Raw genomic sequence first — 12,981 nt, forward strand, 5'->3', positions numbered from 1 at the left:
TCAATTTCAATTTGATCTGCAATGAAAACCTCTAACACTATAACTTAAAGTCAGATGATTAGAAATATTGCTGTAGTATAGCTTTGTGGCTATTTTTTCATAAGTAATATTACTCAAGTCCATGAAAAATGAACTTTATTGGTGAGAGATCTTTTTTCTTCTGACAGTTGGTTCAGATTTTCAGTCCAAGTTTGTTTTATTCAGGCAACAACTGGTACTACTCCAGCCTAAATCAAACTAACTGAAAGAAACTAATTTTGTAGTGAGATATATTGTCTTCTCTCAAAGGGGAGAAACTTAGAGAGAAAATATGTAATTTTTAAACATGGCATTGTCTGTTCAGAGGTCATTTTGTCGTTTAAAGCATCGTATTACTTGTCTATGACATTTAAAAATCAAATAATGTATCATGCTCCTTGGAAAGGAAATTATTTCGATAAAAATCAATTTAATTAGATGCCCACTAAAAGCATTCGTAGGTCAAATTGCAGGGCCGCTTCTTTAATGTAATACTTTATCAGGAAATAAACAAACATGTCTTTCCAAATTCAAATGAAGACCACCCCTTGGCTTCTCTTCCAGTTATCTTTCTTATTCAGTTCCATTTCCATTTCCCAGAATTCTGTGAAAGACTCTCTCTCTCTGGCAGCTCATAAAGTACTTTCAAACTATTGATTCAAAAACAATATTGCTGACATACTAAGCAACTGGTTTTATGTTTTTTCTGACTTGATAAACGAATAGGGATATTTGCCAAAAATTTGTTGACTCGATTTAAAAATCATCTTTTCAAGGGACTTGTTAAATGCTGTTGACCAGAGTTGGAATAGCTATGGGGCCTCTTAAAAAAAAAAAAAAAAAAACAAGCAATTGCCCTCAGGCTGCCTATTATCTTTTGCTCATGGACTTTCTCTCAGGACATATTAAAATCACACGTCTTGTGCACTTAATATTCAAATATTCATCCTTCAAAAATTCATCCTCTAGGCTACATTCTCTCTCTCTTTTTTTATGGTAAGAACATTATTTTCAGATTTATTAGTATAGCAGTGATCCATGGGAATAAAGTGTGAGCACCGAAACAGATGAAAAGGGAATTTTGGGCAGCATTTTAAAATATCCTTAAATGTAGTTTAAGGCATTTGTTTGGAAGGCAGGCCAGTTTCCAGTCAAATTGAATAATGACACCTTCCTGTGATTTTTAGATTCATGAAGACTTTGTGAAACCCCTTTTCCCGTTTTGCTCAGCTGCTCACTTCCTCCTGGAGTTTTGTTTCAGGCTGGGGCTGGCAGAGGACGGCCTCTTTTGGATGTTTATGTTTCTCTACCTTGTTTCTGTGAAGCAGACACACAGAAGCAAGAGCCTCCTCCACATCTCCTGGTGTTCCTTTCAGTACTTCTGGAAGCTTATTGAAAGCAATGCAAATGCTGACCCTGGCAAACAAAATAAACCCATCAATTTATACCAAACCTGGAGATCAGGTAGAATTCTTTAAAAATCTACAAATGAGATTCACTGGTTGACATATTTCCATATTGTATTCAAAAATATTTTTCACAACATGATTTTGCTGGCCTTCGAAAATACATTTTTTCCTTTGGGATAGCACACTAATAGTGTTTTGAATTGTTCAATATTTCTGGCTTATCATTTCATACCTGAGTGGATCCCAGTTTATAGATGACAGCATTTGAATGTTCTTACCAAAAAATAATGATGATGATGATGATAGTTTAAAATATCACTTACTTTAACTGTGCCAGACACCATTCATGCATTTACATATATGAATACACTCTTATATGTGAGTACTGTCTATGATCCCCATTTTGAAAGTGGTCATGAGATGCTAGAGCTAGCTCAGTTAGTAGGGCACATCTCTAGCATGTGCAAGGATCTAGATTTGAATCCAAGCACTAACCATATCTCAAAACAAAAGCTAAAAATATAAATGAAGTTGTGGGACAGGGTAGGCAAAGTTTGTATTTGTCCCCAGGTTGTTTGACTGTGGAAGTCTGTCACAGGAAGAGAACAAGAATTATTAGAGTTCCTGGGATAAGAAAACGTGGTGTTGGAAAAGGGAGGATGCTTGGCTTCCAGTTTGCAAAACAAGGGAAACAAAATCCCCAAAGTGATCAGAATTTCAACCTTCAGGAGTAGCTACTCCTGATGGTTGCCTGTCCTCAAGTGTATACATTTGTAACAATAGCACTATGTCCCTAGATAGTGCAAGATACTCAGCGCAAGATGGGCAGCTTACCATTTGAAAGACAGAGGGACAGTTAGATTGACTGTAGCAACCTTCCCCCACAGGTATGCTTGTGATTAGAAACCTAGTTGGAAAATCTTCCATAATTTATTCAACAAGAAGGTCCCTGAAGGAGCAGTTGTCTGTGACAGTGTCCTCCCGTGCATACAGACATGTCTGATTGGGTTTTCATGCCTTAAAATTCAGAAATATTTTGCTATTTAAAATCACCAAAGCACGAGATACAAATATGGAAAATCCAAGTAAGAATTTCGTTTGCCTGATCCATTTTTACGAGACATTATCTGGGCCCACTTGACTATGTGTTTTGGTACCCAGTAGCTTCTCCAGATCTTCCCAAATTGTATATTTCCTGGGTCTTCCCTGGTGTTAGCACTTAAATTCCTACTTCCCAGAAACCCTCTCAGTCTTTGGCAAACAGGGACAGAGAGTCTACTGACACTTTTCAGACCCCATTATTTTCTCCCTTCCCTTGAGGTTTGCAGGCACTGTGGCCTCCCGCGGCCTCAGCTTAATCTCTAGTTGTTATAGTTTGGGGCTCTAACTACTAAAGGTTCCTGAGAACATTTTTGGAAACCTTTTAACTTCTAAAACAAGCTAAAAGTTTGTATATTCACTGACTTATGTCTTTGATGTATTTTCCTCTTGTGACAAAGTTAATAACTGGAAAATCATAGGCTTATTAATATCTCTCTAAAAAAGAAGCCAAAAGGAGCATTTAAAATATTTCATTATAGCAAGCAAACCAACTGTAACTGAATTGGTTCTGGAATTCCAAAGATAACTATAATTAATTATGCATGTGTTTTTCTGGATCAAGTTAGATAAATATTTCTAAGTAAAGTAGTACGGTGCGATATATAACATGTAGAACTTTTATGTAGTGCACACACATACACACAGACACACACACACACACACACATGAATTTTACACATTATGTTGAATTTCAGGTTATTTCTTATCCTGGATTCTGGGTTCTGACATTATTGAGATTAAACTCAGGTTTGGACTCTGATCTTTTTACCATGAAAAGAGTTATTTGAGACTAAAAACTATTAGATATAATAACAATGAAAAAAATTATTGAGAGGAGTTATGTGATGAGAAGTCTTTAAAAATATTTTTGTGTATAAATCCTAAAAACCCATTAACGTTGGTGCCATTATTTTAATCTGTGGGTTTTTTGGTTTTGATTCATTGTACACGAATGGGGCACAACCTTCATTTCTCTGGTTGTACACAAAGTAGAGTCACACCATTTGTGTAATCATATATGTACACAGGGTAATGATGTTTGTCTCATTCTATTATTTTTCCTTCCCCCCAGCCATTCCCACTCCTCATTTTCCCCTATATAATCAATCATTCCTCCATTCTTGCCTCCCCCCAGCTGGGTTATGTATCATCATCCACTTATCAGAGAAATCATTTGGCCTTTGGTTTTTTGGGATTGGTTTATTTTACTTAGCATGATTATTCTTCAACTCCATTTACCTGCAAATGCCATAATTTTATTCTTTTTGATGGCTGAATAATATTTCATTGTGTATATATACCACAGTTTCTTTATCCATTTATCAATTGAAGGGCATCTAGGTTGGTTCGATAATCTAGCTATATCAAGAATACAAGCAACAATAAGTATTGGTGAGGATGTGGGGGGGAAAAGATACATTCATCAGCATTTTTTACCCTTGAGAAAACGATGTATCAGAGAAGACACACCATTGACCTTGTAGGTGCTGGAGCTGAGGTTCCAACCCGAGCAGCCTGTGTCTGGGGCCTGTGCCTGGCTCCTTTGTACCCTGGCACCTGGGTTGTGGAAATAATATCTGATCCTGGAAATGGAAACGAAAGTCAGAAAATGTCAGAATACACTGAATTTGAAATTGGACCTGTTGAAGCTCAGTGAACTAACTTGTCTCATTTTTCTTTCCTGGCAGAGTGTGGTGGACGATTGAAAGCAGACCCCAAACCCAGAGAGCTGTACTCACATGCACAGTTTGGAGACAACAACTACCCAGGACAGGTGGACTGTGAGTGGTTGTTAGTGTCTGAACGAGGCTCTCGACTTGAACTGTCCTTCCAGACTTTTGAAGTGGAAGAAGAAGCCGACTGTGGCTATGACTATGTTGAGCTCTTTGATGGTCTCGATTCCACAGCAGTGGGGCTTGGTCGATTCTGTGGATCTGGGGTAAATATACCACCAAGGGGATACCATAGATGTAACTCAAAAAAGGCCTATTGATTGATGGATGCTATATGTAACATTTAGAAATTTGCAATATTTGTGCAAAAAGTTACGCTATATTATTATAGCGTAACTATAATAATAGTTATTATATAACTATATAATAGTTATATAATAACTATATAATAGTTATTATATAACTCTTCCACCCCTCCCACTTGTCCACTTTTACTGAATTTGCCTGATTATATTCGCCGAGCAAGATGAATTTGGTAGTTATACCTTCTGGTTCCTGACATGTTCTAACTTGTTGATTTATAATCAGTATTTAAATACTCAGTAATCTCAAGCATGTTCTAACATTTTATTGTGCAATAAGTATTTAAATATTTAATAATCTAAAAACAATAAACTTAAACACATAAACTTGACAGTTTCATCAGCTTCCTAAATTAAAGTACTGAAAGGAAGAATATGCACATCATTCTAATTGAATAATATGGTGCTGTCTGTGCAGCCTTCTCAGCTGATATTCTTGGTGGAAGTGGCAGGGTCAGCTGCTGGTGTGTTGGCTGAGCCTGTGCTGTAGGAATATGGCTCACTTCACAGCGTCTCATGTACAAGTTCGTAGTGCCAGAGACAGGACAGAAAAGGTCACCATGAGAAATGAGAAGAAAAAGGTTTTCTCAATGCTTCTTTCCCAGGATGCACTGAGTTAATATTGAATAGTCTTCTGAATACTTATTCTGTTGTAAAGATATTACTCCCAATTTTTTGAATGTCTGCCAGTATTTATTGCTTAAATAGTATTGCTGAACTCTTACCCAAATAACAATAGAAATAAAGAAAAAAATAAATTTCTTGGTACTTAAATTATTAAAGTAAAAATTAATAGAAGATTTAGATTCTGGCAGTGGCTTTGCCTCAGGAATTTGTGAAACAAATTTAACCACCCTTTACATTTTCTGATTTTCTGACCTCCTTTTCTAATTTGTATCCAAAAAAAAAAAAGGACAACAAAATTTTGCTTTAAGGGTTTGGGGAAGAAATACCAAATCTAGAGAGGAAAGTGGAAACAGAATCATGCAGGTTCAAAGTCCAGCTATAGCACTGACTTGCCTTGCACAACATTGTCTTCTCTCAGTCTCAAATTTCCTCATCAGTGAAAGGAAGCAGTCAATCATATTCATTTGTCAAGGTTGTTGGGAGAGTGGAATTATATGCCAAAGAAAAACATTCTCAAGCATGCAATTCCATGAAGAAAAACTGACTTATTCTGTTATTTTGTATTGTTTTCTTTCAGCCACCAGAAGAAATCTATTCAATTGGGGATGCCATTTTAATTCATTTTCATACAGATGACACAATTAACAAGAAAGGATTTTATGTAAGATACAAAAGCATAAGATATCCAGAAACCACGCATACCAAAAAATAACACCAGAACCTCTGTCAGAATATAAAGGAATGTGCACAATGGAGAGAAGACATATTTTTTTTTAACTGATGATATTAGCACAAATGATTTTATATAATGAGTTTGAACAAAAGAAAACTGTAAGGTCAGAATGATCTCTGAACTAGAAGACAAGTTTCCAGCCACTCCTGATCAGCATTACGAAGATATTTGAACTCCGTGCTTGATGAGCTGATAAAGCTGGTGGAGGGGCATCCTGTGCTTCAAGGAAGACTCTACATGCTTCTGTTCACAGCTTGAAACAGATGCCTCACGATTCAGACAGTTCAATTCAGGGGCAGTGACCCTGCAAGTTTTCTTTTTGATCATTTTTCAAGATTTGGGACTGATCTTGCAGGTCATAAACTGGAAAAACCTCTTCTTAGCATAATTGCTTTGACTTTGTATCTCAGATACAATGTAAACCAGATCCATATGAGCTGATGTGAAATGGGAGTCTTTGAGGGTGGTTTGTACTTTAAGTGCGTGTGTGTATGTGTGTGTGTGTGTGTGTGTGTGTGTGTGTGTGTGTGTCTGATGTTTGGAAACTGGAATATTTCAGCTTCATTATTTTCACTTGCAGGCCAGCTTAACCTCTTTGAAACATGAATGATCTTGAGACCACTTCATTGTTCTTATATTTTGACTAGTGTAAGAGGTCAGTAGTGTCAATTAAAGCAAATGCTGATCATCATTTATTTAATTACTGGAAAATGCCCAGTCAATTGGTGAATTCAGTTCCTTCTGTGTAAGTGCTGCCTTTTCACACCAAATCCAAGAAACCTGTGATGTCTTATGAACCTTACGAGAAAACTCCCACGAGGTATGCACAGGATTCCTCTAGACGCCTGCCTGGATGGACCATACTCAAGTTACTACTGCTGCTATTGTCTGTCTTTCATTGTTGACCTATTATTATTGTAGTTATTATTGTTGATATTGTCATGGTTAGTATATTTAAAAAAATTAGATGAAGTGGAAACAGGCCTTGTGAGAATTGAAAAAATCTTTTTTTCCCCTCTGTCTCTCTCTCTCTCCCTCTCTTCCTGCGATTCAGTTTAAAAATGCAATGTTGGGGAAAAAATGAATTCATTTCTGAAATATTTCCTATGGTGCTATTGCATAAACATTTTTTAAAACACATTTTTGACTTTTGAGCCAACCACCTGTAGACTATGAATGTCTCCCTATGTCTGGCTGGTAGCATCTGAAGACTAAAGACTTGTTAAATATACCAAGAGTATATCATTGCCAGGGCCATCCTTGTCCTGTGGAACAACTACTTATAATGCCTTAGAATTCTTGCACATGATCAAACAATCCTCCTAGAGACACACCTCTGAAATGTTGAACGTGATAGCGTATGTGAATCAGCAGCTCCGTGAGGAAAATCCATTTTCACGAAAGATATTGAACGCAAATATGGTGACCTGCTTTTGTTGTAGAAAATGTAATTTTAGAATGAGTTCTCTGCTTTACAGTCATGTGTGGTTTTAATATTAATGTATGTATATGTGAGATTGTCTGAGTGAGTGAAGCTACACGATGGTGAAAAAGTAACAGGATGGTTGAAAAGTTAAATTTATTGTGCCAAGTTCTACTAGAATCCTGTTTGAAGTAGCACCTTTCCTAGGATTCATGGACAAATAATGGGAACTTCTAATTATTATCAATCCCATTACAGAAAGGCTCTTTCTTTAAGAGAACTCTATTTTGATATTTTTGGATGTTGGTGTAGATTGCTCTATGAAATAGCTTTGTTTCTGTTACCTGTCCATGAACATTCAATGTTAATAAAATTGGGTATATTTCTTTATTTTTACAAAATTAAACTATACACACAGACATAGCTAATTTGTTCTTTCTCTCATTGTTGTCCTGAAAAGACCTTTCCCTACACATGAATTGTAAATTGTAAATACATTTTTAAAAAACATTGTTTTGATCTCAGTGACTGTTACTTTAGAAATGTGTAATTATTGCCTGCAAAACAGATGAGCCTTTTAGTGGAGCTGATTTATTCCAGTAACTTCACTATTTTTTCACTGATCTCCAATTAGCTGAGATGTGCCAGGAATGGAGAAGAGAGAGGGTGGCACTCACACCAGGAGTGTTCTGTACTGCTCTGTGCTCAGCACATGTGATGGCTCGTTCTAAATTCCCTGTTACCCTTTGAGGACTCTGGAAATGTTCTCATTTTGTAATACATTCTGTAACTTCCCAGGGTCACAGTGTAAAGTTAGATGTAGAAACCCAGTTTGTCTGATATCAACATCTGTGCTTGTTCCATCCAGTGTAGTTGAATCAATCTTGATATACAGAAAAATAGTAGGGTTTTTTATGATGAAACTTTTCCACATAAAGTAAATTTTAGGGGTGAGTTAAAGTAACACTTTCAGAGTAAACATATTGTTCCTTTTAGGAACAGCATGAAAAGTAGAATGTTAACTATAGATATCTTTAAGAACCAGAATTAGTACTAAAAATTAGAAAAAAAAAACCACTGTAGTTTGAACCTTTTGTTCAAATGAATATATTAAATTATTTTACCTGGCATGGTAGGGAAATTGTAGTGTTCTATTTTAAGAAATAGTCTGAATATTCCAATTGGCATCTTACTAGACCACAATGAGCCGTGCTCAACACAATCAGGAAATTATAGAAGGATTTTAGAAAGCATATTGTCATAACTTTAGATCTTCAATGTGGATAATAATTTTTATTGTATCTTATGTCAGATATCAGTTCACTGCATATTATTTTTACCTTAATTCAACATTTGCCTTACATGTGTTGTTAAATGCAGACAGTCTCATTGTTGTTTTGTTAATAATTGTTAGACATTGTTCCAGGCATTTTATTAAATTAATTTTGTAAATTATTTTAAATCCCTAATTAGCATATTGGTGTTGTTTTATATTTGCCAAAGTTCTAACTCCTGTACTATCCTCATGGACTTTACACAGGAAAACAAACAAACAAAACTCTTCTCACTTGGTATAATTTTATTGTTTTTTTTTAAGTCAATTTCAAAAATATATATTTAGGGAAATCAATAAAATAATTGCACAAAACAACTTTTTAAAGGCAATGGATGATAAATGGTAATTTTATTTCCAAATCCTCCAAATATCCTGTATCTTCCTTTGCTGACTTTTGCTATCTTGAGCAAATTTTAATATGTCACAATATCAGATTCAAAGCTTTTTCAATTCTGGTTTTAAATATCTTAGACTGTTTTATTTGGTTTCTATTGTTGCTACATTTTTAAGGGTAAACTTCAAATATCAAATTTTGTTCAGGCATAAGGAAAATCCCTCAAAGCATCAGAACTAATTTTATTTTTCAAAGGGTTAAAAGGCATTTAAAAATGATTTAATTATGTCCATATTTAGATTTAACAACAACTATGTGTGACATTAAAAACAACTTTTACTTAAAGCAATTATCAAAATACTTGGAGACTTGTTGAGTGTTATGGGAATAAGACTTGACTTTTGGAAAACCTTTGATACCACTTGTTGAATCTGTCAGGGGAGGATGAAAACAGTAATAATAATTACCTCCTAAAGATTTATAATTTGAATTGTTGTAACGCTTTCCATTTTACAAGAACAGAACCTATCAACAAGAAAAAACCAATCTGTAAATGAAACTTTTTATGCTTCAATGCAGAGCAAATAGTTACCAATGAATATTTATCTTTTGGTCTTTTAGTGATATTTTTGTAAAATTTAGAAATGTTGTCACTAGTTTGGGAGGCAAGTGATGGCAAGGCCAACTCTGATACAGTGTGAAGTAGCACTCTTAGTTTCCAAAAGTTCTTTTGACATTGTTCATTTTCTCATTGTCCATCTTTCAACTTGCCAGTCTCTCACTTACCTGCAGTACATGAGCCTGAATTCATGCTGATTATGTGACTTAGGTACAACCTTGATGTCGTACTTTAGGGACAAACACAGGAAGATTCCTAAGCAATTGTAGTGCCCTGAGCACATCTCTCTACATATAACCTCTCTCTCATCCAACATTTTAAATAAAAAATGAATAAACATCATTTATAAAGACTTGTCAGTGGAAATATAATTGAAAATATATAATTATATAAAAGTTATAGGATGATTATAATAGATATACGACTCTATTGCATATCTAACAATGGATGCTTTTCATATATGTCCAAAGCTCCATTAGGGTATTTTCCTAAAAAGCAAGTGTTGAAATTTAGTTAATGACAATAATTTTCAATCAAAATATAAAAATGAAACTATATTCCCTTATGATATTTTATGGTAGAATCAGTTCCTCTCAAAAAATTAGTGACACTGACAAAATAGTGTTGAAAAATTTGAGGTATGTAAGGGGTTTATTTGAAGAAATACCATAAACATTATTTAACTAGGAAGATTTTCCAGAAAGGACAACTAAAGTGAAAGGATCATAGATGATAAGCTTAAGGATGTAAGCCTACCCTAAAAAATACTTAGTGGGCATTCCCTAGGTGGCTATACTTAAAACTCAAAGTAAATTGCAGGAAAATTTTCCACAGGGATCTAACGAATGTATCAAAAGGCATTTTGCATCATTGTGTATCTTTTATTTTAATTTCTTAGTATTAAAGTGTCCCTCATAAGTTTTGTCATTCTCAAAACAAAAAGAATAGTACACCCATGTTTTGTTTACACATTTATTTAATCTGTTTATTCATTGAATGAATATTTGCCTAATGTCTACTAATATTAATATATGAAGTACTGTATATAGTACTATGAATTTAAGGTGAAAAAGAAGAAATCACAATCTCTGCTTATATTCTACTTGGAGAGATAAGCATGGAAAAACATTTCCAAAGTGAAAACTGAAATAACAAAACATATCTGTATTTTATTATCATTTTGGGGACTTAAAAATATAAATCATGGTTTGTATTTTGAGATAAGTATTTAACAAGGTATTCTTTCCATAATCTTAACTTCGTATTTTTAATCATTCAGTTGTCATATAAAATTAACTTTTTTGCATTAATTACTTGCACTTTTAACCTATAAATCATTCTCAAGATGGGTAAAAGGGGCTCTTTGTAAACAAGATAATTTGTCAATAACACACCTAATACTAGCTCCAGTCGTGCATGAGTGCATGATAATGTGTACCTCCTCTTAGGATGCAGGTTGAAACACAAGATTCATTTGTCACTAATCAATTTGGATGGGAGGAAAGGGAAATTTTTGCTTGTAAGGCAATGAAATGCCTCCTGTCTCACCATTTGCTTATCTTCTAATCTGTAAATTTATATAAAAATGCAATTTATTTTGACTTTTTATTTAATTTTTGCAGTGCTAGAGATCAAACTCAAGCCTCTACTACTGAGCTTTATCTCAAGTCTTGAATAACTTTTAAATGTTAGTGAAGACCCTGGGATGCCCAGCTCTCTCAAAAGCACAACATGCCTGCAACCTAGACAGCATTACATCCATACGTAATATTTTAGAGACCATGATACCACAAAAAAAAAAATACTACAAAATGTCCAGGCAAGAGTAATCCCGGAAAGTAACAGCATTGGACTTTTAAAACTGTGAATAACGGAAAAATCATATGTTGAGTGAAAAGAAAGTACATTGAAGTGATTAAGAAGAGGAAAGAGAAAATATGTGGAGAAGGTGTAGACACAAGAGATCCTGATACATTTTTTTAAAAGAATAAATTGAATTAGTAGAATAAAAAAACAGAAATTGAAATAAAAATTCAGATTAGATAAAGCCTATGACATAATTTATGAACTTAAGAATGTAAGAATCAGAACACAGCAGAACGACTAAGAGATAAAATAGGATTTTTGAAGAGACAAGGAAGAGAATGTGAATTTTCAATATACATTATTAGTAGTTATAAAAGAGGAGACTGTAGAAAATGAATGAGAATAAAATATTCCATGTAAATATCTGAAATGTCCTGGAACTTCTGAAAGACATGTATCCTTACATTAAGAAAAGTCAATAAATCCCCCCCCAAAAGTCAATAAAAGTAAAGACAAACCCAGACATATAATACTAAAATTGCTTAACACACAGTTAAAAAGAAAAACCTTAAAGTAATCAGGAAAACATTGCCTAGAAGGAACCATTTTTAGAACTATATCAGATTCTCCAACACTAAAAGACAGAAATTAAAATCTAAGTCTTCAAGATACTAACATGAAATAATTGTCAACATAAATTTTTATACCTTGTTAAACTACTACTTACAAATGGAAACTAATACCAATTTCAGATTAGTATACACTAAGAGTTTATTACTAACAGCTCTTCATTGGAAAATCAACTAAAGGATTTTCTTCTGAAAGAAAAATTGAAACAAGAATAAATGACCTGCAAGAGGGGAGAGCAATCCAAGAATTGGTGATTACGTGTTAATTTAGAAGATATTACTACCATAAAATAATATTAATGACTAATTGTAAAGAACATGGAACAAAACGAAATAATAATTATATGTACAACTAGACAGTTAATACAAGCTGAAGAAGTGTAAGATACTCACAGTTTTTAAGAGGATTAACTTTTTAAACATACAAGGCAAGATGATAAGGGTACCACAAAAATAGAAGTAGGTGGGAGGGGTGTATGAAAGATGGTGGAATAAGACAGACACCATTATCCTATATACAAGTATGATCACACGAATGGTGTGAATCTACATCATGTACAATCATAGAAAAGAAATGATGTACCCCATTTGTGTAAAAAAAAAATAGAAGTAGGTTTTATGCTTCTAAACTAATAGAGTTTGAGTAAAAATTTAAAAATAATAAATAATAAGTATTTAGTTCAGCATAAAGAAGAAAAAATAATAGAAAAACCAAGGGAAATGGAAACCACATAATAAGATGATATAAGCAGCCATATGCAATATTTTAAAATTTAAAATATACTTTTTGAGCAGTTTTATAAATGCCTAACTTACTAATCTCATAGAAACATGAATTAGATTTTATTGTCTCCATTTTATAAGTGAGGAAATATTCAGATATACTGGTAATCTCAATAAATCAAAGTCCT

At 33.9% G+C, this 12,981-nt stretch overlaps 1 protein-coding gene across 6 annotated transcripts in view; it reads left to right on the plus strand.

Moving 5' to 3' along the window:
* Window positions 1-8,815, plus strand: part of TLL1 (tolloid like 1) — a 205,825-nt gene extending 197,010 nt beyond the window's left edge. For all 6 annotated transcript variants that reach the window (XM_079143351.1, XM_079143345.1, XM_079143346.1 and 3 more), the window contains 2 exons: window positions 4,217-4,467; window positions 5,768-8,815. In XM_079143351.1, the coding sequence (XP_078999477.1) occupies window positions 4,217-4,467; window positions 5,768-5,902 (386 nt within the window). In that variant the 3' untranslated portion in view covers window positions 5,903-8,815. The remainder of the gene's footprint in view (window positions 1-4,216; window positions 4,468-5,767) is intronic.
* The last annotated feature ends 4,166 nt before the right edge of the window (window positions 8,816-12,981 follow it).

The sequence above is a fragment of the Sciurus vulgaris genome, assembly GCF_902686455.1.
Source record: "Sciurus vulgaris genome assembly, chromosome: 5".
NCBI lineage: Eukaryota > Metazoa > Chordata > Mammalia > Rodentia > Sciuridae > Sciurus > Sciurus vulgaris.